The following is a 22,146-nucleotide window of genomic DNA, read 5'->3' as shown; positions in this document are numbered from 1 at the left end:
ACTATGTGGCACAGCATTTAAGATGATTACAAGTAAATTCATGACAGTTAAATATAAGCTTGAACTATATGTACTGCGGCACTTCAGTTATCCTATGATAAAATTTCAAATGTTGAGGTAATTGGGTATCTTATCGCATCCATTTAGAAGTACAATCAAAATAGCAATATTATCTCTTGAACCTGCAGCTAATGCAGTCTTCACCAGTTGTTCACTAATGTAGCTTGCAGCGTCGTCATAGAGTGTCTCAGAGGTGACTCTTCCTCTTCCTGCAGTTTGTGATTTGCAATTGCACAGGTACATTTTTGTGTCCTCTTCAAACTGTGGTGGTGGTTTAGAACCCACTGGTGATACAGTCTTTAGCACTTCTTGACCTGTGTGACTTGTAGGTTTTTCACAAAATAACTTGGAGTCCATCTTTTCTGCTAGTTGTGGACTTGAGTCATAATTAGATAGGCATATTTCTGTATCTCTTGGGGACTGTTTCATGTCTTTAGACCCTATTGCCAGTACATTATCTGGCAGCTGTTCGTGGGTGCAACTTGGGTCTGTCACATGGAAAGTGTCAGTGTCTGTTTCTTCTTGCACTGCAGTCTGTGACTGTGGTGGAGGACTGTTACATAGACACACTTTTCTGTCCTCAGACTGTTTCAGTTCTTCAGAACTACTTTGTGTGCTAGAATCGGACAGTTTTATATCTCTATTCTGTGAATTTACTTCATGGTTACTGAAAAGAGGCGGTTTGGGATCAGCTTGATTTTTGTGGTCATCAGTTTGTGTAGGAGCTCCATTTTCACTTTGCGAATAGTTCCTCCTAGAACATTTTGGCTTATTTTGTTTCAGGTTGCCTTTTGAGTCAGTGAGAAAAAATTCTTTATTGGAATACAGTACCTCTATTCCATTTTGCAGATCAATAGCCTTTGAGTCATTTAAATAGTCTGCAGTGAGGGGCATCAAATACTGACACTTACACAGAGAAGTTCCATTTTGTTGAACACAGTCATACATTCTCAAATAATGAGTGAATGTTGTTAGAGTTAATGCAAGTACTTCACTGTAATCCAAAACTTCCCATAGCCCATTAGAAGCTAAAATAAGGAACTGACAAGTGTCATCAATAGGGACAGATATGGTATGAGGTACAGGTATAACGGATCTTTTCAGTACTGGATCTCCATGATGTCCAAGACCCCTTGTTGTTCTCAGGTGCCCCTCTACTAATCCGTCTGGTTCATTAGTGCTGATGTTTCCACCGTTCTGAAGTATGCGTTTTCTCTCGCTTACATTAGAAGTGCTGTGCTCTTTTGAGAGGCAGTGACTCTTCCCATTTTTACATAAGACTGCATGTGCATTACCTAAAATTGAAATAAGGTAATATTTTGAATTATAGTGTACTGAATTTTTTAAGATACTGCTGTTACATTAACAGTTAGCCTTTTGCTAAGGACTGGGGAAAAAATGAAGTCATAGTTCAATTATCTGCTGCTGCAGGCAACAATATGTCCATCAGTGAATCTGGTTCTATTTTACAGCAAAGTCTTCTCTGTTTTTTTTTCCCCTTCCATTATTCAGAAGACTATTGCAGAACCTTTTCCTTCTGACTGTAGCTGAACACTTAGGAGGAGTCTTAAGTGACATTTCATTCAGGTTAAAGTGCAGTTTGATAGAAATGTTGCACCTTGATTATTTTTTTTAAGCAAGGGTGCATATTTTTCTCAAATACCCTTTTTTTTTTTTCCTAGGAGAGTGTGTGCTTTCAAAATATTATGGCTGAATGGACTCATCAAGAAGTTTCAGGTTCACACTGTTTTTAGCAGTACGAAATTTCTAGTACCTGAAAATAATTTGGACATTGTGTAGAATTTACAGTTTACTAACATGATGCCTTAAGTTTCTTCCTTGGTTAAGCAAGAATTCTCACAGTCATCATGAGAAGTCAAGGACTGACTTCTTTCCTTTGGTAGGAATAGGTACTTTACCTTTCAACACTTTTGAAATCTAGAGGGTGAGAATGAAAAGTGTTAGAAACTGAAGCACTGCAGGTGGCTAGTCTTGTCAGACTTGAATGCAGACCGTAAAGGAAAGCAGTTCTGAAACAGATGTATTGTTTGAGATCCTCTATGGCTGTGCTGGGAGAAGACCATTTTTTGTGTTAGGGGAGGTGATTGCTCTGCTTCCATGCGTTGGCATAAGGGCAAAAGTGATGTCTTGCAGAAGGAACTTGAGTGGGATAGTAGCTTTCCAGACACTAAGCTGGCCACAGTGTGTTCATTTATATTGTATTTTTAATATCATCTGGCTAGACTAGGGCATAGATGTCTGAAAAGTGTTTTTAAGTAGGCACTGCTTATACAGGGGTTGTGTTTCTTGGAAAGTATTAACATTGCCTAGTGTAGGAGACAGCCAAGTGTCATCGGTATGAAGGCAGACTTCTCTAGAAGATGATTCAGAACATCAAACTGAAGGATACACCTTTTGTATTGATTATAGAATGTAGATGCCTTAAATTATGTTGTGTGAATGTTTGCTTGTGCTTGCTTCCCTCCTGCTTCCTGATTTCTGTGGAGAGCTGGAAGATTGTCCAAAATTTCCGTTGAACCGCCTGAGTAAGGCCACCAGCTGTAAACTTAACAAAGAGCATAATATAACCCACGTGGGACGATTTGGCCGCAAGAAAGAGTAAAATGTAGTCGCTTTTGGATGCAAGTCTCTTGTCTGCATGCCAGGGACAGGGCAAAAGAATCGACATAAACTAGCCGACCTATTGATGTGGGACTAAATGAAGAAGACAAAGCTGGCCATCGCCACCGTCTCCTGCTCCTTGTATCTTATCATCCTCTTAGGTTGCTTACCTGGTGCTGAAGGAACATGTCTGTGCTTCTGTAATAACACACTCCTGGGGGGAAAATGAAGCTTGATGTTGTGCAAATCTTTTTATTTGATGTGATACATTTGGTGGAAAATTGAGTGTATTAGATTAAATAAACGTATATTTAGAAGTGGTTTTAAAATGTGGACTTTAATGATAGAAGGCTTAAAGTATCTCAGATCAACTTCAAGCCTGAACTCAGTAGCAGAGCTTGAGTTCATAGTGTCTTTAGTTGCAGCAAGCATAAAGCCTCATCTGGGAGGGAAGGATGCAGGCTGGTAACTAGAACCAGAAAACTTAAATTGGGTGAATTCTCTACCAGATTTTCTTACCTTCTTCCTACCTCTCAAGCCTATTTTAATAAAAATGGGTTTCTTCCCCAATAAGGTGAAAACAAATGCGTTTGTTAGCTCTGAAAGCATTACAACCTTTATGTGTGTTACTCCTGTATTCTGTTAAAATTGTGACTGTGTCTCCTGCAAGAATACCCGAGCTAGCACTAAGCTACCAATTTTGATACCAGTAACAGTAAAGTTCTGGTAGCTGCAGAAGTGCTTGTTGGAGGTAGAGGAAGTACGGCTATAGCAACAAGCATCGGGAAAATGGGCGAGAGGAAAGGGAGGGGATAGGCCACTGTTACTTATTTCACTGTCAGTGCGTGTTCAAGTTGGTTTATAGTGTTCCTCAGACTGGCAGAGGATTGCATACCACTGTTAAGCAAAAATATTCTCTTTTTTTTGTTGTTAAATCTGGGGTCAGTTTTTCCAAATGTAGAGTACATTTTTGTTATGTTTTGGGTTTTTTTCCTCCTGAAGAAATGAAGCCTCCTAAATGGTTTTCTCTTACCCCAGTGATCTTTGACCCTCTTGATTAATTTCAGACAAATTTCTTATGCAGAAATATGAAGAAGTCTTTCAAGATTTGTGAACACACTCATATGAGGAGGAAAGAGTGTCCCTGTTGATGGAAAGTTGCAGTGTTAGCACACTCCTTACTAGTAGTGCTAGGGAGAGCGATAGGAAAGTGTTACAGTGCTGGGCACGTGCTTCAGGCATGTGCTTCAGGCAGAGACTGAAAGGCATGAGAGAACCTAACTGTAGACACAAATCCATCTGAAACTCTTCACCCAACAGCTTTTTTATATAATTCTGCTTTATACTCCTTTGTGGGAAAGCAAGCATCTTGCTTGTAATGTTAAAGATGTCCTGTATACACAAGAGAACTGGCAACAAAAATCACCAGGTGGAAGGGTATAATGAGTAGAGTTGCTAAGAGCTGCCAGAGCTTTGTCTAGTGTTGCCTGCAGCAGGGCTGGGTCCAGAAGCATTGGGAATGCATCAGTGTTTCTGATTGTAATTAATGACTGATTTTCTAACTATAGAAAGGCAAAGCGGGGCTCTCGTTCATGAGGAAACAGGTCTGAATAGATCTTCCATAACAACAGTAAATAACAACCAATTCCTATTTCAGAAATTAATAGTTCACATGATCCCCACAGATCGTGTTTTCAGTTTGTTGGTAGCAAAACATGGGGTCATTTGTCAATGAAATTAATATCTTAACAATGTTCCATTGACACAAGGGACTTATTAAATCTAAAATCAGAAGGCTTATGATTGTCTGCCCTAAAATGGTGACACCCTAGACCTCCTCTTGATTTAAAAAAAAAAAAAAAAAATTGTCCTTACTACTCTTTACAGAGGTCACTTGTGTATTATGGAATGTTTCTTAACTGTGTCTTTTGCATGAGTAAATTGACTTTATTGCTTTAACTCAAACATATTGAAGGTACTTATCTAATAAGCTTAATACTTACTGCCTGATACTAGTATCAGTTGCAAGGGAATTTATCATGTCTCCTTCACATTGTCAAGTTAAAACAATTGTGTCTACTGTCAACAAACCTCTAGATTATTTTTTTTCTTTTTATTGGGCAGAGGGGAAAAAAGAAATCCTAGTGTGGAATGTACATACCTACATTGGCAATGTGCAGTAACCCGGCAACACCTTTGGCTGTCCTGGCTAATGGAGTGTGTGTGGTGTTTTCAGAACGTTTTCTTTCTTCTTCCTCAGTGCCACCTGTCTCTTCGCTGGGGATTCTTTCCACCAAACAGGTAACAGCTGAGCAGCCACTCCAGCGAACTTTGGAAACCTCATTCCTTCCCAGTCGTAACAGTCTATCCATTCTCCAAAAGGACTTGGCATATGCTTTGTGAATCCATTCGTAAGTATTGGTCTTGCTGGTCTCATCATTGCCTGGTTTATCAGAGAAGATCTTCTCTTTTTCCCTGTAATCTGCATTGATTACTGTGGCAAAAGAATCCAGAATTTGCTGTTCATCCTCACTCTTTCTGTAGGAGGAATCCATTTGAGCAAGCTGGTCAAGAAATAGAAGTGGAAGCTCGGCTGCAACTGTTTCTGCAGCTGCCACACCATGAGAGCCGTCAACTAACCCCAGAAAACATGTATCTGGCCGATTTCCGTAGCTGTCAAGCACAATGAATCTGTCTTCCATGTCTGCCTGCCACTTGGAGTTTTTATCTTGGCAAATTGATAATGCTTTTATTAAAGAATTATTTACTTTCTGGAAGGTACCAGGAATATTAGGAAGATCGCAATATGATGTAGGACTGTGATTATTCATAAGCAATTCAAATGAATTATCAATCTTCTGCCTATGTGCCTCAGAATATTTAGGAATCTTGGTCAATTTTGAAATTATTTTCTGTCTCTGGGCTGTAAGTGTTTTGTTGTCAGTCTTCGAATGTGGGCTATCAAAACCCAGCAAAGTTAGGGCTTTGTGGGGTTTTTTATGATAAAGAAGCTGGTATGGATATATTGTTTGTTGACATGCAGAGCAAAAAATTGAAATGCGCTTGGAGTCATCATTCTCGGGTGCAATTGTGACCTTCTGCAGCTGATCTTCCTCATCTCTGGAACGTTCAAAATCAGGTGGGGGGTTTGTTTTGTCTGGTGATTTTTCCTCCCATGTCATTCTGTGAAAGGGTTGAATATGTTAAGAGTTATCATATTTTTGTATTCCAGTATTTTAAGATTAGGTAACACTACATTTACCTAAGCCTTGTTCTCACTCTCTTATAAACTCTTTTAATTGCATCATTGTCTGCTAATGCATACATGATCAAAAAACTGGGAAGCCCATGTGAGATGATATAAAAATTATAACAAAGAAGTATGTTAAAAATCAGTAATACAGCAAATTCAAGGAGTGAGAAGTTTGGAAATACAGCATTCGTGACAGTTTAGATTATTCTTTTACCTAGTGAGGTCTCAGTTGTTTCTTCCTTGTGATTCAAGGCATAGCCCTGTGCCTTCACACTGTTAGAACGGTAAATATAAAGTAGTTTCTCATTAGCTTTTGTGTATCTTTTCATCAGTTCCCAGACATTGTATTGGAGTGTGATTCCTACTTTAAAAAAAAAAAATTGAGATTAAGATAAAAAAAACCTGCCAATCTTGCATGGGAGATACCAATGCTTGTGGCCCTGTTTTCGTATCTCTAATCAAATCTCACTCTCATTGCTATCGGTTTTGGTTGTGAGACCTTTAGGAGTCAACTGGAAAGAAATTATTTCATACCATTGTATTTAGGCACACAGAAGATAAATTACATTTATGTGGACAATATTCTATTGTTTTTCTGGCTTGCAAGAGCTAGATTTCGCAATGTTCATGTTCCTTTAATGTAGGATGGATTTTGAATGTGTCAGTTTCTGAATGAAGACAGCGCAATGAAGAACAGAAGTATTAGGAAATGGTCCAAGTGCTGCTGGAGCTTTTAAGCCTGTGGGAAACACCCTTGCTCCCCGCGCTGCGAGACCTGCAAGCAGCAGCGCACGCTCTCCAGCCGTCAGGACGGACGGAGGGACACGCTTCGCAGCAGAGCTTGATGAAGAGCAGTGAGGCTGAGAATGTGGTGTCGGGGCCAGGAACTGCAAGCATGTAGGGTCTAACCAGCGCAAACCCCTCTGCCTGTTCCCCGGCCAAAGCTGATCTCTTCCTCCTGTCCCCACACGCCTCCTCTCTCCCACTGCAGAGCCTTGCTCCAGTCTCCCCTTCAGCCCAGTCTCTCGTTCTTGTTCCTGGATGCTGCGTTACCTCCCGAGTCCTGGGACACTCCACGCTCCTGCGCAGACGTTCTCTTCAATATCTGCTTCCCAATATGGCTCCTACTGCTAGTGATGGGGATGTGTGCATACAATGACACCTTCAGTCTGCTCCCGTTACTGGCAAAGGGAGTACTGAGAGCCAGGACAAAACACGAGACTGTTCTTAGGTCTGGCACCTGGTGCTGTGAGCGCAAGAGTCGGAGCAGCAGCGTGAGCCCCAGTGAGCTGCTCCCTGGCAGAGGCCAGCCGGTGCACAGGGAACTGCCCCAATACAGCACCTGCACGCTGGCGGGTCTCCGCTCAGCACTGGCAAACTGGTGCCTCTTTTTAAATACTGTAACTTGCTCTGATTGGGGTAAATTTACAAGAATGACAAAAGGGGAACCACTGGTGCAGTCTCAGCCAAATTTCCAAGCCCTAGTTTAAAACCTGACAATCTTAGAGCTTCTCTATAAAATAGTTATTCGAATTTTGGCTTAATACAAGCAAAATAACATATTTTTAAAATTGCATTATCAGAAAAAGGTAAACCATATTACCTGAAATTTTTTCAAATGATTCTCCTTCAGGCTTGGAAAATTTCAGTATGAACAGTTAATATCTGGCAGAGTTTTAAGTTACTGAAAACAGGAGGCGACCCTATTAGTAGCAGCACTAATAATTCTGCCTCTCATTTGAAACAGATAAGAAAACACGCTGGGTTAAGCCACGGCAATAACATACAGAGGAAACATCAGTGTTGCTTAGGCAGCAGATGAAATTAAAATTGTTCGAATGGCTGCTGTGTCCCATAAAGTGATGCGCAGCTAAGCCTTACAGCTGCTTGCGTGGCATCCTCTCGCCCTAGATCAGCACGTAACGTACATGTGCAGACACCATCATAACACAAAGTCCTGATGCCACGTGAGAAGCTCAGCTTGACGGACTGTAGCCTTTGGTAATTTCATCGTGCTTCAACCTCGTCCATTTTCTGGGTCTCTTCAAACTTGATAGAGCCCCACCTTAAAGTAACTATTTTGCAGCTGGTGTCTCTTACAGGATTTCAGCTGGGAAGTACGTTTTCTTCTCGCTCATTATTACTGTTCATCACCTCTGGGTTATAAGCATTTCCATAATTTGTTTTTCAAGGCATCCACTTTTTCCCTCTGGTGACAGCTGTTTAACAAAATTCCTTCAACTGTTTGAGAATTACAGGAGCATTAAAAGACAAAGCCCCAACCTCCTCCAGCTCCAATTAATCTTGGTAAGTCATAAAGAATCAAATGCCCCTGGTCAGCTGAGGTAGATTTCCTTTTCAACATTTTATAATTGATCTCTTCCGTAGAGGCTGATACCAGTTAAAAAACCCTTGTGATGCTGTAGTATGCCTTGTCCTTGCAGAAAGGAGCTTGCAGGTGGCTACAGCTCTCATTCTGCTGTAGGACCAGCTTATGGGAAAGTCCGTCTCTCCACAAGAAGTGAGCATCAGCCTCCTCTAGAAATGCTGCACCACTTCAGTGGGGCAAGATAAGGAGGCACCTGATTCAAACAGCAGGGAAAGATGGGCTTGCGCAGAGCCCTTTTCCTTTATTCTGCATGGTTTGGATTTCAGACTGAAAGATCACACAAGCTTTTTCATTGCTGTCATCGTGATGATGCATTCAGGCATGAGAAAAATTACGACTAATATTTACAGAAAACCTGGTAAGCTGCTTTTTGTCAGCCTGTTAAATATCAACCCATTTTATATTTAGTGTGTATAAAAAGCCCCTTGGATTAGAGACAGGAAATTGAAAAATTTCCACAAAATGCTAGTTTGACCTCAGTAAACTTAATTCATAACAAACATACTTTACAGATGTTTGTATCTCTGTAAGTGAGTGTAAGTGCTAACAAATCACAGTTTCGGAGCACCAGTAGTCCCAATTTATTACAATGTGTAAATAACTAGGATAATATACGTAATAATTCATGTAGAACAACAAGATATGCTACAACTCTTCAGTTGTAATCATTTTGTTCATAGTTATTAAAAGGGCAGCCCTGATGTTAATTTTTTACAGTATCATAGACTGCTTATGTTAATAGCTGAAAACCTTGTAAAAATTAAATTAAAAAGGAAATATTAGTCTGTATTTCCTTCTCTCCTTGCATTTCCCCCATCAGGAACAGATACAGACTCAGAAGGGATTTGCTGTCAGGTTAAAGGGTAACAGCGAGATACTGAAAACACAGTACACAAAGCTGAAGTGCTCCCAGCCTTAGAGAGTGAAAGACAAAATTCATCTTTCTAGCTCATTGCAGTTTCCCTGTGCCTATTTATGGAGCCAAAACCCAGCACTGTTTAATGTTCTGAGCTGAAAATAGAAGCACATAAAAAAAAATAGAAGATATAGAAGAATGGGGAGCAAACAGCGGTTCAAAATCGTACATGTTTTCAAGGCAAAAACCGTATTTAGTTTGCGTCACAACAAAGCGCCTCTTGGTCAGCGCTTAGTCCTGCTACTAGGGAAGGGAGGCTGCTTCACCTCCCTGCCGTATGCTGCCCTGCCTGTGAGAAGGGCAGAACCACGGCAGAGCATGAGACTGCAGGCCAGGGAAGAGGACACTGTCATCCCAGCAAACCTCGTGTTTCTGGCAACCCTCTCCAGCTGTGGCACTTGGAGATTTGCGTGCTGTTCATGCAGCAAGGTGAGGTTATTTTCTGTTTCTGCAGCTTGGCACTACAATCTCCTTTTTGAATTAATGAAGGTGTCACTAGCTGAGCTTCGAGGACCCAGGTTCTGATTAGTATCCGAACAGACGAGTTCCGTACACAGTCATCTCCCTCTGACACATGTTCGTGTCTCCACCTAGAGCGTGATTCTTCCTCACTTGCCTTTGTCACCATCAGCACTTAATTTACATGATCTCAACTCCTGAACTCCTTCCTCTGTAGGATCTGGTATTTTATTATTATTACTTATTACGTACTTAGAATCATAGAATCATGGAATGGTAAGGGTTGGAAGGGACCTTACAGATCATCTGGTTCCAAACCCCCTGCCACGAGCAGGGACATCTTCCACTAGACCAGGCTGCTCAGAGCTCCATGCAACGTGGCCTTGAACACTTCCAGGGAGGGGGCATCCACAGCTTCTCTGGGCAACCTGTTCCAGTGTTTCACCACCCTCATGGTGAAGAATTTCTTCCTAATATCTAACCTAAATCTGCCCTCTTTTAGTTTAGAGCCATTCCCCCTTATCCTATCACTACACACCCTTGTGAAAAGTCCCCCTCCATCCTTCCTGTAGGCCCCTTCAGGTACTGAAAGGCTGCTATAAGGTCACCCTGGAGTCTTCTCTTCTCCAGGTTGAACAGCCCCAACTCTCGCAGCCTGTCCTCGTAGGAGAGGTACTCCAGCCCTTGGATCGTCACTCTCCACCTGAGAAGACAAACTCATTTGCTCACCCAGCAGCCATGCCCTATGTCTTCCACCAGGTTTACCAGAGCTGGCCCTCTCATTCTCCAAACCATCTGCAGAGGGAATGATGCAGAAGGAACAAGACATCTTCTCTCAAGTGAGTCAACTTAGGTGTGCATAGTAGCCTACTTACTGTGTCCCCAGAAGGAGTGATGCAGCTTCCAGGAAGTCTTGTTATGAAAGGTGTGGGAAGAGATAAAGATGAACCTGGTGAGTCACAAGAGCATGTTGGAGGCAGAGCCTGCCTTCGCAGCTTGGGAACCCTCCCACCTCCAGACCTGATAATAGGCAAGAAAGAAGGAAGCGATTAATAATTAAAATAATTATGGAATAAATGAAGATAATTAGTCTCCTTATGCATCTTCTTAAGTGTTGTCCAAAACTGGAATCTTGGGATTCCAGGCCCACAGGTTTTGTGTCATCCTATAAAGCGGAAACAGCCCCCATCATTAGGTCTTCTTGGGTGAGAGTTATAATTTGTGAGACCGTCCACTTGGGCAGAGCTGCAGCTCCTCAGCTGGGAGGAAGCATCAAAGTGGGAAATGGGGGTAGCAAAAAAATGGCAAAACCAGCTCTTCCCACACCCCAGATATTTTACACCTGGTAGCTGGGTCTGTCTTGGTGGGGCAGAGGTGGTGGTTTGCCAACCCAACAAGTGCCCGCGTGGGGCAAGGCAAGGGGCTGCAGAAGGGCTATGAAGCATCGAGCAGGGATGGCAAGCCCACGGGGCTCAGTGTGGGAGCGGAGGCACAGCGGACACGTGAGGGTTTGAGGATCCACAAGGAGAAAGCTGTGGCAAAAGGTGGAAGATGGGTGAAGATAACATAACTGTGCCTTCTGCTTTCTCCTCCCAGCAACTCCCTGCCTCCCTCACCCCACAAAACCACAGCTGGGGTTACTGCTGTACTCCTGGGCTTCCTCTGCTTTTTCCAGCTGTACACACCACAGTTATGGTTGCTCTAGACGGAGGGTTTTAACCTGTGCAGTTTCTGTGGTTTAGCCAAGCGGTTGGCCATGGCGCTTGTGGTTGTGTCCGCAGTTCTTAGCATTTCCAAGCACTGTCCCACACAGGTAGCAGGAAAGCCCAGGAGTCAGGTTGCGTGGTCAAGTGTGCTTAGGCCAGTGTAGCTTCACCTTACAGAAATAAAAGGGATTTTCTATGCAGAGTTTTATTATCTAAATCAGTGTTATATCAAGGGTGCTAGTTGGTGGCTACTCAGGTGCAAGCAGCAGAAAGGTGGCCCCTTCCCTCCCTCCCACCCGCTGCCAGCTGAGCCTGTGCCAGTCGCCCAGAGGTCTGTAAGGCTGCCAGCACCGACCGACCTGCCCTGCGCAGGGACAAGGGGCTTAGCAGAACTGTCGAAGCACAGGCAGCCAGAGTACGCCGAGCGGGGTCCCAGAGAATTGCGGGGATCTCTGCCACATATGGAGTAGCAGGAAAAAGAGGACAAGATGTTAAAGAAAGGAATAAACAAAAAATTGTGGGGAGGCAGAAGAAAGAAAAGGTAAGGGAAAATAAATAGTACATCCCATGTTTGCGTGAAGCAATCTAGAGCTCTTGCCACCACGAAATAATGCAGTGTAAGCCTGCGTAGTGACTGCAGATGGCTAAACAGCTTTAATAAGCAGCTTCTGAACTTGGCGCACACAGTTTGCATTGTACTGGGAAAGGCAGTACATGTCCTGTGCTGCTGGAGCCCAGCCCTCAGTTTTCTCACTTGGTTTATGTTAACTCAAAACTCTGACTGCAGTCAAGAAGAGCATCCTCTGGGTAAGAAGCGAACAAAAACTGCTAACTGTGCATCATTAACAAGAAGTTTGTGTTACGAAAAGAGCAAAGACATTTTATCCATTTTTTTTCCGCATTTTTTTCCTTTAAAAACTGGGTAATTGGGGTGTGAGGTTCCCTATAACTGACAAAGGCCTAGTGGGAAGGTCTGCCATCTGCATTATTGAAGTCACATGTAAGCACCACGGGAAGCTGACAAGATGCTAGAGACAGCATAATGAACATAACTTTTGTACTGTTAATACTTCCAGTGACTCATAAAATATTGATAGCAGCCCTGAATGTGTGGTGGCCAAGAGGGAGGCCACTTCACCCACAAGGAATGCGCTAATGAAAGGAGACAATAGGATTTTATACTCGGAGAAATTCCCCGGAGGGGCAAGCGCTCCGCTTTTCACATTTGCATTGAATAGCAAGAGTATAAACAGGTGGGAGAGCAGGAAGAAAGTCCCATCTTGAGCAAAAGGAGAGGGACAGAGGGCTGTGTTGGGCACACTCGCTCCGACTAGGCTGGGAGATGGGGACGAGGGGTAGGGGTGAGCTCCCAGAGCTCGGGCGTGGGCTGGGAGGTCCCTCTCAGAGAGGCAGCGTTCAGCACTAGGCGGCTATTAGTTGAGTCATCCTTTAATTTACGTGACGAGATAGGCCCCAAAAGCCTCAAATGACAACTAGGTAATAAGCAGGCATCAGGCACACCCTAAACTGCATTTTGATTTCCTCTTTTGTGACTCAAAGAATGCAACCACCTCTTTTGCTGGAATAAATGCACGCACACGCTCTTGCATTTAAGCCTGTTGGGTGTTCGGAGTGAACTGGGGCGAGAGCAACAAACGCGAGAGCAGGCATCTCCTCGGGGCTCTCAGCAGCATGAGAGAGACCTAAGAATCCCAGGAGCTGGCACTCGTTGTCTCATCCATCTCCTGGCTTGCTTAATTTGGTGCAGATGAGTAGTCTTCTTGAAGTCACCTGGCTGCTCACCTGAGTTTGCGAGCTGAGCAGCACAGGCAGGCAGTCAGGCTTGCTCCACTCCCACCAGCGCTTGCTAAATGCCAGCTTCAGCGTCAGTTCGACTTGTGCAAACCCTCTGACATGCCCCGAAGGACAGAAACCGGAAAAAACGTGGTGAAGGTTTTCCAGACAATGCTTCGTAGTGCATGTTTAATGATGAAAAATAAGCAACAGAGCGACTCTGTTGTGCTCAAATGGAGTTATACACGCATCACAATTAGAAAATTAATATGTACTTGCTTGTGAATTCAGGCAACAGAAAAGAACAGCTTGGAAATATGAACCCAAGAATGACATCTATATACTCACACGTCAAAGCATAATTTTTTTTCTGTTTTCCTGTGCGACCTGTCATGGCCAAATTATATTCACTGAAGCCACCACAAGTTAACATAGCCCAAGTTATAATCCCATGTTTCCAGTCAGCAAATGATCTTTTCATTCCTTGTTCTTGCCAAAATTGTGAATGTAGTATTTTACCTGTCACTGGAGGAGGTTCAGGCAAAGTCAAGTTTTGTTTTTGTTTTTTTTTTAAACAATATATTTGCACAAAGGTAGAATGAGAACAATGATTTAAATCAGGCTTAAAGCTAAAAAAAAAGACTTACCTATTTGCACTTACAGAGTGATTTCTTTCTAAGCTTCTTCTCTGCAGTAGCAGGCAGTAGTTCTGCATGTGTAGTGAAATTAGTGTTTGTAAATGTTGCTATAGTAACTGTATCCGTAGCCACAGGCTGGTAGACACTGTTCTGGTTATCATCTACTGAGCAGCAAGGTAAAAAGGGGGGAAAAAAGAGACAGTAAGGCAGCTGTGCTCTTGAGGATTCAAGGAGGAACTTCAGCAGAAGTATTTTTTGCCTTTATACTAACCAGTGTCTTACTGTGTGCAATACACAGTGTTTTTCCCATTGGATCCTCAGAGATGCACCATGAAATGCAAACAAATGTTTGGGCACTTAACCAAAGTCAGTATCTGCTCGTAACAACTTTCAGCTTTGATTTTGCTGTAATGGAAGTAAAAACTTCTCAAGCTTTTAAGTAGCTTGTAGAATAAGGTGAAAGAATGAGGTCGTTCTCCGAGGCTGTGATCCTGTGAACACTTGCCTGTGCAGCTTCAGACATAAATGCAGGCTGAGTGGCCTTCATAAACATCACTGGAGTTACTCACCAGTGTAAAAATAGTAAACGAGTTTTCAGAATTGAAACTTGTAATTCATTTCTGTGCAGGTGTGCAAACATGATGCTGGGTTACACATCACTACCTTTTGTGCAAATGAGAAGCTGGTGATGAAAGGAAGAGAAAGGAAGAGAAAGGAAGAGAAAGGAAGAGAAAGGAAGAGAAAGGAAGAGAAAGGAAGAGACATACTGGGGGATGCAAAGACTATAGCATCTCCCAGAAAAAAATGAGAGTCTGTGTTCAAGTAGGGACATTAAGTCATCCATAGCAGTCAATACGTTTTTCCAGATGCGCTCTTGGCTTGTAACATTCGCTACCGCAGAAGAGCAGTGGGAAAGCTGAAAGTGAAACTAAGCAATAACAGTTTCATTTTCAAGCCCGGGAGGAAACCAGAAGCATAAGGAGCATTAAAAAAAGTGCAAGCAAAGAGTTCTTAGGTGGCTGTTCCCGTACAGAGGCTATTTATTATTTTAAAACATGATTCAGACACTTGGGGGAAAAAAAAAAAAAAAAAAAAATTAAAAAAATCATTCTTTCTTAAAGAGAAACTGGGTTTTTTTATTATTATTATTATTTTTTGCCCCCATTTTAATTTGCAGTAAAGCTCGGGGCAGCCGAGGGCAGCGTCTCCTCCACCTTAACAGTCCGTCTTAAAAGCACCGGGGATGGCAGCAGCCATTTTACGGGTCGCTGTCACAGCTGCTGGGAAGACCGAAGCCAGCCCCGGCCTCCGCCGCGGGCTGGGGGGGGCAGGTTGCGACTTTCTGTCGAGGTAATACAAACCTCGACAGCGTTTTATTCCATTTTCCCCTCCCCTATCATTCAGTGTAAATACCAGCTCGCCATGGAACTTTATGCTTGAAAATATCCCCGGGAGCTGAGCAAGTGAGCCAAGAGGGAGACCACAGGGAGAAGTGTTTTCGCTCGTTGTTTGTGCTCGCTCCCGCGCACGGGGAAGGGCCGCGTCCTTCGTTTCAGGTTGCCATTAAAAGGAAAAAAAACAAAACAAAACCCGAAGCGTTTCAAGGCGGCTGCGAAGCGCACAGCGGGGAAACGCCATGCCGAAGTCGAACAAAGTCGTGCGGCTGCGGGGAGGCGGGGTGGGAACAGCGGCCGCACCGCGGGCTCGCACCGGGGCTCCGTGCCCGCAGCCGGCCGTGCCGCCTCTCCCCAGCCCAACTTTCCCCGCACCTTCCCGGGGGGCTGGGACGGCTCCGTAGCGGCGTCCCCGCGGTGCGCAGCGGCGGGAGGCGGGAGCCGCCCCCCCCCCGCTCCCGGCGGGGCAGAGCCGCCCGCGGAGCGCCGCGTCCCTCCTCCCGCCCCCCCCCGGGGAGCAGCCGGCGGCGGCGCGGCGAAGGGGAGGGTCTAGGGCCGGGCGCACCGCACCGCGCCGCCCGGCCGGACGGGCGGCTGCCGCCGCGCCGCGGGCATGGCGGAGGCGGGCGGCGGCGGGCCGCAGCAGGGCTCCCCGGCCTCCGGCGGGGGGGCCGGCGGGGGGCCGGCCCGCAGCGCTGCCGAGAGCCCCGGGGGGCCCGGCTCGGCGCGGACGGCGGGGAAGAAGGCGCAGCTGCGCGCCGCGCCGCGGGCCAAGAAGCTGGAGAAGCTGGGCGTCTACTCCGCTTGCAAGGTACCCGGCCGCCGGCGCCCACCCGCCCACGGAGGGTGGGGATTGACGAGAGGGAGGGAGGGGAGGGAGGCGGTGGGGAAGGGCCGGGCCGGTTGGGGGAGGTGGCCCGGCTGCAGCCCGCCGCTCCCCGCGGAAGCGGCAGCTCCGGCGCCGGTGGATCCCGCTCCCCCCGCCCCCAGCCCCGAGGCGGGCGGTGGCCGAGGTGCCTGTCCCAGGCGGCGGGCGGGGCGGTTCCCGGTGCCGGCGGTAAGCACCGTGTAAACACCCCGGCGGGGAGCGGGGACACCCGCCTGCTCCGGGGAATCCCGGCCCCGGGCTGCCGGTCGGCCGGGGCCCGGCGGCCCCGCAGCGCGCAGCCGTTGGCATGGCGAAAGCGGCTGCCGCTTTGGCAGGGAAGCGGCGGGGCGCGGCCCCCGGCTTGGGACGGCTGCGTCCCCGCCGGTCATGCACCGCTGTCCCGGTGCCCGGGCCGGCAGCCGGCACCGCCGCCCGCTGCACCCCGCCGCGGCGGGGGTCTCTCCTGCAGCCCCTGCCCGGCGATCGTCTCTCCTGCCCCGGGGGGCTGCCCCGCGTCTCCCTCCGCCGCCGGTTTTCCGCTTGGCGGGAGAAGCAGGGCTGGCGGGGGGCGGTGGCGGCTGCCGTCGCCGTCCGTGGCCGGGCACAGGCGGGGTGAGGAGGAGGAGAGCGGGGTGCTCGGAGCACCGGGGGCACGGCGGGCCCGGCGCGGTCCGATCGGCGCTGCTGGTGTCGAACCCACTGGTATTGCTGTTCGTGAGGAGTGCGCGTCTGGTTTTCTCTGTTGCTTTGCTTTGGAAGCCTCCAAAGGTCAAACGTTAAGCGAAAGGCCGAGCTAAATGCGAAGGAGCATCGTAGTACGGCTCTGTCGTCCCGTCTGGGCGTGAGGAGCTTCAGCTGTGTGCCGAGGGCATGGCGCGATGCTGGCGTCTGGGGGCACGCTGGGGAAGCTGCACACATGTGAGTTTCTTAGCTGTCTCCGAATATGCAGGCACCTCCACTTCAGGCTTCGGTGCCTGCGTGGGATGTTGCAAGGTGACGCTGGTGTCAGTAAGTGACGAGAGCAGCTGGTGTACTTGGAACTTTGCGGCTCTCGCTGCAGGATGGGTGGCACGGAGCGAAGCTTTCCCGCTGCCGAGTCTGCTTTGCACCTCCATATTTTAATGTTACCAAGACTTGCTGTTAAATGAAGCTGGTTGTGGGGTGGATAAGGTTTTTCACGGGCTGTTAGGAGTGCATGTGTGTGTGTGTGAATTGCTTTTTTCTTCCATGGTCAGTTCTTTTTTCTTTCCCTGATGTGCAGATGAGCTTTGTGAGGACAAAAGCCTTCTCCTGAGGTGCTTTGCCCCGCAGAGGTAGCTGTGCCGTGAAGCATGGGCAGCCTTGTCTCCTCCCAAACCCTTTGCTTTTTCGGGACTCACCAGCCCCACATGCGCGGTGCCGCAGGTGCCTTGTTGGGAGGGGGACGGCTGCCGTTTGGGAGGGAAGGGGGGCACGCCGCGGCCTGCCGCCAGCCCTGCTTTCCCTCCCGCAAGGCTCCGGCGGTGGGGTGCGGTGTGGTGACAGCTCGTACTGCCCATCCTCCGCTGGGGTGTCCTTGCTGGCCCTCTTCTGTGAGAAGTCCTGGGTGCGAGCCCCGTTGGCACTCCAGTGATGGATGGAGCACGACCCACGCTGAGGGCAGCCCAGGGCCGCTTCCTCCCGCCAGGATCCAGGCACAGCCACGGCACCAAACACTGCTCCTTGTTCGGGTTAAAAACCTGCCTTTGCTGTTTCACTTCTCTTCAGTAACTCAGTGACAGGCAGCTTGCTTTCAGGTCTCAAAACAGCAGCAAGCAGGCAGACGGGAAGCTCCTTGTAAGCTAATCAAGCGGCTTCTCCTGTGGGATAAAGGGGGAAGGATGGAGCGGGGTGGAAGAAAGCGTTAGGATTCTTCTTCCTGAACACCTGGCAGGTGCTCCAAAACAACGCTGCTTGGCTTGTAACGTCAGTGGCTTGCAAGAAACTGTAGCAGTGCAGAATGTAACTTTGAACTTTTTCTTTCTTTGGGTTGCAACTTCTCTTCCATTTATTTTGAATTTGTCTCCGGGAGTGCAAAAGAGTGAGAGGAGGCAAACGCTCACACCATCTCCGAAGGGGACACCTGTGCTCAAGTGGTGGCCACACGTGAATCTTGTGTAAATCTGCATAGAGCTGTACAAGTTGGAGTACAGAAAATGTGTTATGGCATCCTTACCGTTGATCACCTTCTCCCATGTAAAATTCATCGCGAAATCCAGCGTGCAGAATTTAGTAGGAACTTGAGCTCAGAGATGCTGGGAGGAGCAGAGGCAGGGAGCGTGTGCTGGCTAGGGATGAAGAGCAGCGACAAAACAAGATGGAGAGGTTGGTGGCCATGTAGAGAGCGAGTCTCACCGGCGACAGCAGACATGCCAAGCAGGAAAGGATGGGGGGCACTGCTCTGGGATAGGATGCTCAGTCTCCAAGACGGACCTCCTGGTCCTCCTTCAGTGGTCCCTTTTCTGCATGGGAAACACGGACAAAGGCTGCTGGCAAAGGCGTCTTCAGTGTGCACATGTTCTAAGCAAAACGAGAGTGAAGTTTAGGGAGCTGCTGCCCAGGATAGAGAAATGCGGGATTTGTTTCTTTTTCCTGAAAAAGAATTGGTTTGTAGCTGTTGAGCTGCTCTGTTTGACTTTTTCTCCTGTGAGAAAAGGTCGGGGTGGAAGGGAGAGAAGAGGCTCTTCTGTGTAAAAAAACAAACAAACAAGCAAAAAAACCCACCCACCTTCTTAAATGCCTAAGTTTGCATGTGAGGGGAAGAAAGCACATTCTGAACAATAAGATATACATTAGGGGTCGGCACAGTTTTCATAACTTTTGGAAGTGCACATTAGAGCTGTGTGCTGTGCGAGGTTTTGTATTTGGCACTTGCTCTGTCTGTGCACCCATGAATGGCTGCATACGTCGTTTTAGTTTTGTCCACTGTGAAATTGAGCATAAGGCATTTGAGCTTGCAGCATTTTTACATAAAAGCAGCACTGTGGGACTTACACAGATAAATATGTTTGATGAAGATGTAGGAGGAAGTCTCCTTGGCCTTTTTTCCCTATTGGTTTACAGTATGTAAAAATACAACTCTCTCTCCAGTCTCACTGGGAGTATTTCTTATAAACGAGTTGAAATATGTACTGTTTTAGTGCATGAAATTTTCTGTTAAATTGGTTATTTCTCATTATATATATCTCACAGTGATGCCAGTATGCTTATAAATGTAACCAGAGCCCAGTAGCCTAAGGCATTTGCTCAAGTAGCAGTGCATAATACCTCCTTGAAGAAAGACCTTGTGCTTTAGATAAAGAACATGGGCAGAGAGTGGGAAGGGTTATGATGAGACGACTTGGCCAGGGCCCTGTGGCAGGTGAGTGGCAGAGTTTGAAGTAAAATCTGGGTTTCACGCTCCAGACCAGCTGCTGACCCTTGGTAGAGGCACTTCTTCCCACTTCTCATCCTAGAGTGATGTCTGTGGGGTTTTCCTGCTCCTACACACAAAAAAGAGGTCGTATGGTAAATACATACCACCATTTCTCTAACAAAATATTTTTTTCCTGACTTTTGTAAAGCAGGTGAAGATGAGGCAGACTCAGCTGTGTTACTGCTGGATGCTGTAGAGTGTGTGTACAGCTCCTTGAAGCTCAACTGGAAATGGATTACAGTTGTTTTCTGCAGAAGTGTATCAGAGACATACAAGACATCTAAAGCTTTCTTAGGATCATTTTCATAGTGGGGTGAATCTCTTTTACAATGTCTTACAGGCCTGATTAAAGCATCTTCCTTTGGATTGAACAGGAAACCTACCATTAACTTTACAAGGTGGGAATTGGGCCCCTCTATTAATAAAAGCTTTATACAGTAGCCTACATCTATTCTGTAAGTGAAACTGGAAAATACAGGGAATAAGATACTTGGCTTGATCAATAAATGAAGAACATGTCCTTAGAGCTGAGCATTGGTTATGTTGTGTTGTTAAAGACAGGTGGGTCAGCTAATTTCCTGATACGTATGAGTAGCTGTCGAAGCAGTGTCCAACTAACTGGTTGCTGGGTACTGGACATTTGAGTGGGAAAAATGAGTTTTAAATTCATCAGTGTATTTCTTATGGTTTGTGTGATGTTCTTCATTAAAAGCATCAATTTGAGATTATTGTTTGCGGGAAAAAACTTACAGGGTACTTCATGTGGTTTTTGTGTTGGGAGGAAGAGTATTTTTTCTAGAGTAATTATACTTACTGGAAATAGAAAGATCTGTAATATTGTGTGTATCTAATCTGTTGAGTCTGCTTTGCGTTTCGGTTACCAGACGGGGTGACCTGTATGCTTTTGAGTTGGAAGGAGAGCCCAGCACAACAGCTGTTTTGAAACCCAGTTTTAAGACAGTTCGGGTCTTTTGCTTTTTAGTGAAGTTAGCTTGAAGTTTGCAGGTTCCTATGCTCATCTGTTTTAGTCCAGAAGTTACTGTAACATTAGACACTGGAAACCCACTTAAAAGGGGTTGAAATGTGCAATGTTGTAACTTTCAGGTGCTTTCTTTTTCAATAAAAATGCTAACAATGTGTGTTAAAATGTGCTGTATTTTTTCAATGTCCATTTTTGACCTGCTATCAGTATATTCAGTTCTTTAAAGGAAACAGTAACTTTAGTTTGTCCAGAGTTGCAGTTTTCACTGCCCAGAGCTACTGGACAGCTTGATTTCCCACATCGTAACGCTCCATCTAACATGGAAAGGGTCAAAAAATGATTGAAATTATAACATGCAGTGCAAAATGTAGGTAATTTCTGCACTGTTTTTTGGAGGGAGGCAGGCAACGGTGCGCAATTGTTGAGAGGCAGAACTCTCCAACTTTGTCCAGTGGCTTTGTCAAAGCTCTGCAGATGTCTCAGAAAACAAGGCTCCAAGGACTGGATGTACTAGTTCAAATGCTTCTTTTCCTTCCTCCCCCACAAAACTGTTTTGATCTTAAATTAAGTTTTTGCAGAGGTGAAGTCATACTTTATTTTCTAATGAAAAGCAAATGAGTGATGTTAAAAAAAAAAAAGAAGAAAACAAGAAAGAAAGGAAAAAAATGAAGATAGTCAAAGAAAGGATTAGATGAACAAAACGCCGTGGAAGACCTAAAACAACTCAGCAATTTAAGCCACTGAGGAATGCGCATTGCGTAATCACTGCAAAATACTTGCACTGTCAACATCTACAGTGAAAGCTTAGTTTTAAAGAGGACCTTTTCGGGTTGTGTTTCCCCTTGGTTAACAGAACATTTATACTGATTCTGGGGTTTTATAGAGAGATTAACAAAAAACCCCCTACTCTAGTGGTTGTTTGAGAAAGGTCTCTGGAATAATTTGAACAATACAAATTAACATCTGCTTCAATAAGATCTGGCAAGGAAATACTACCGAGGGCAGAAAAATCTGGCGTTGAACACGCTGTTTTTATTCTTCTGTGGGTGGGTTGGTATTTATTTTTGGCAGTTTAACTGAGCTGTTATCCCGATTCGTACATCTGTTTGTTTGCATCTTTGCTGTTAGTTATTGTGTGACACTAGAGTTTGTGTAGTTACTCACTGTTTATAGTTTTTAGGCTTGATAGTAAACATTGTGTGGTAAGCTTCTGTGAAATACTGCTTCCACTCAGAGAACAAATTCACAAAAAGCTTGTGCCTAGTTTGAGGGGGTTGTTTTGGACATGTTATGCTGTGGTATGGTGTAAGGCAATTAATAATAAGCATGATATTATGTCAGTAATTTACAGCATTGAACATTTGTCCGGACAGCTGCATGGGAAGGATCAAGTCTTACTTCCCTGAAATAATATTAAATCAATTTTTGTTTGAGAACTTCTTTACAATTGCCTCTTGAATTTTCTTTGGCAATAATCTCATTTTCTGACAGTTTTTTCTGTGACAGTTTCTCTATCCTTGTCTTAGCTGCAAAAACTCTCATGGCAACGTTGCCTCTCCCACAAAGCAAATGTGGATAGCTTATTTGGCTTTGGTTTTGTCTGGCTCGAGATGCTAATTGAAAGTGGGGTTT

At 45.6% G+C, this 22,146-nt stretch overlaps 2 protein-coding genes across 2 annotated transcripts in view; one reads left to right on the top strand and one right to left on the bottom strand.

The window, feature by feature from the left end:
• Position 1: 1 nt before the first annotated feature.
• On the bottom strand, positions 2-6,279 carry PP2D1 (protein phosphatase 2C like domain containing 1). The gene is made up of 3 exons (XM_075419040.1): positions 6,150-6,279; positions 4,844-5,869; positions 2-1,355 (listed from the first exon to the last, which is right to left on the bottom strand). The coding sequence occupies exons 1-3, from the start codon at positions 6,262-6,264 to the stop codon at positions 106-108; spliced, it is 2,391 nt and encodes a 796-aa protein (XP_075275155.1). The 5' UTR covers positions 6,265-6,279; the 3' UTR covers positions 2-105.
• A 9,565-nt stretch (positions 6,280-15,844) lies between these two features.
• The window catches only part of KAT2B (lysine acetyltransferase 2B), a 44,485-nt gene continuing 38,183 nt past the window's right edge, over positions 15,845-22,146 (top strand). Inside the window, exon 1 of the mRNA XM_075417896.1 lies at positions 15,845-16,042. Coding sequence (XP_075274011.1) covers positions 15,845-16,042 — 198 coding nt within the window. The remainder of the gene's footprint in view (positions 16,043-22,146) is intronic.

The sequence above is a fragment of the Opisthocomus hoazin genome, chromosome 4, assembly GCF_030867145.1.
Source record: "Opisthocomus hoazin isolate bOpiHoa1 chromosome 4, bOpiHoa1.hap1, whole genome shotgun sequence".
Taxonomy (NCBI): domain Eukaryota; kingdom Metazoa; phylum Chordata; class Aves; order Opisthocomiformes; family Opisthocomidae; genus Opisthocomus; species Opisthocomus hoazin.
The sequence above is the reverse complement of the archived record's forward strand: the minus strand, read 5'-3'. Positions and strand labels throughout refer to the sequence as shown.

Bases quoted from the DNA above. Each gene is read 5' to 3' on its own strand.
- PP2D1 (XM_075419040.1), bottom strand. From the start codon at position 6,264: ATGAAAAGATACACAAAAGCTAATGAGAAACTACTTTATATTTACCGT. The intron at 5,870-6,149 runs GTAAAAGAATAA...TTCAACCCTTTC, and splicing joins AACAACTGAGACCTCACTAG to ACAGAATGACATGGGAGGAA. The intron at 1,356-4,843 runs GTATGTACATTC...TTTCAATTTTAG, and splicing joins ACTGCACATTGCCAATGTAG to GTAATGCACATGCAGTCTTA.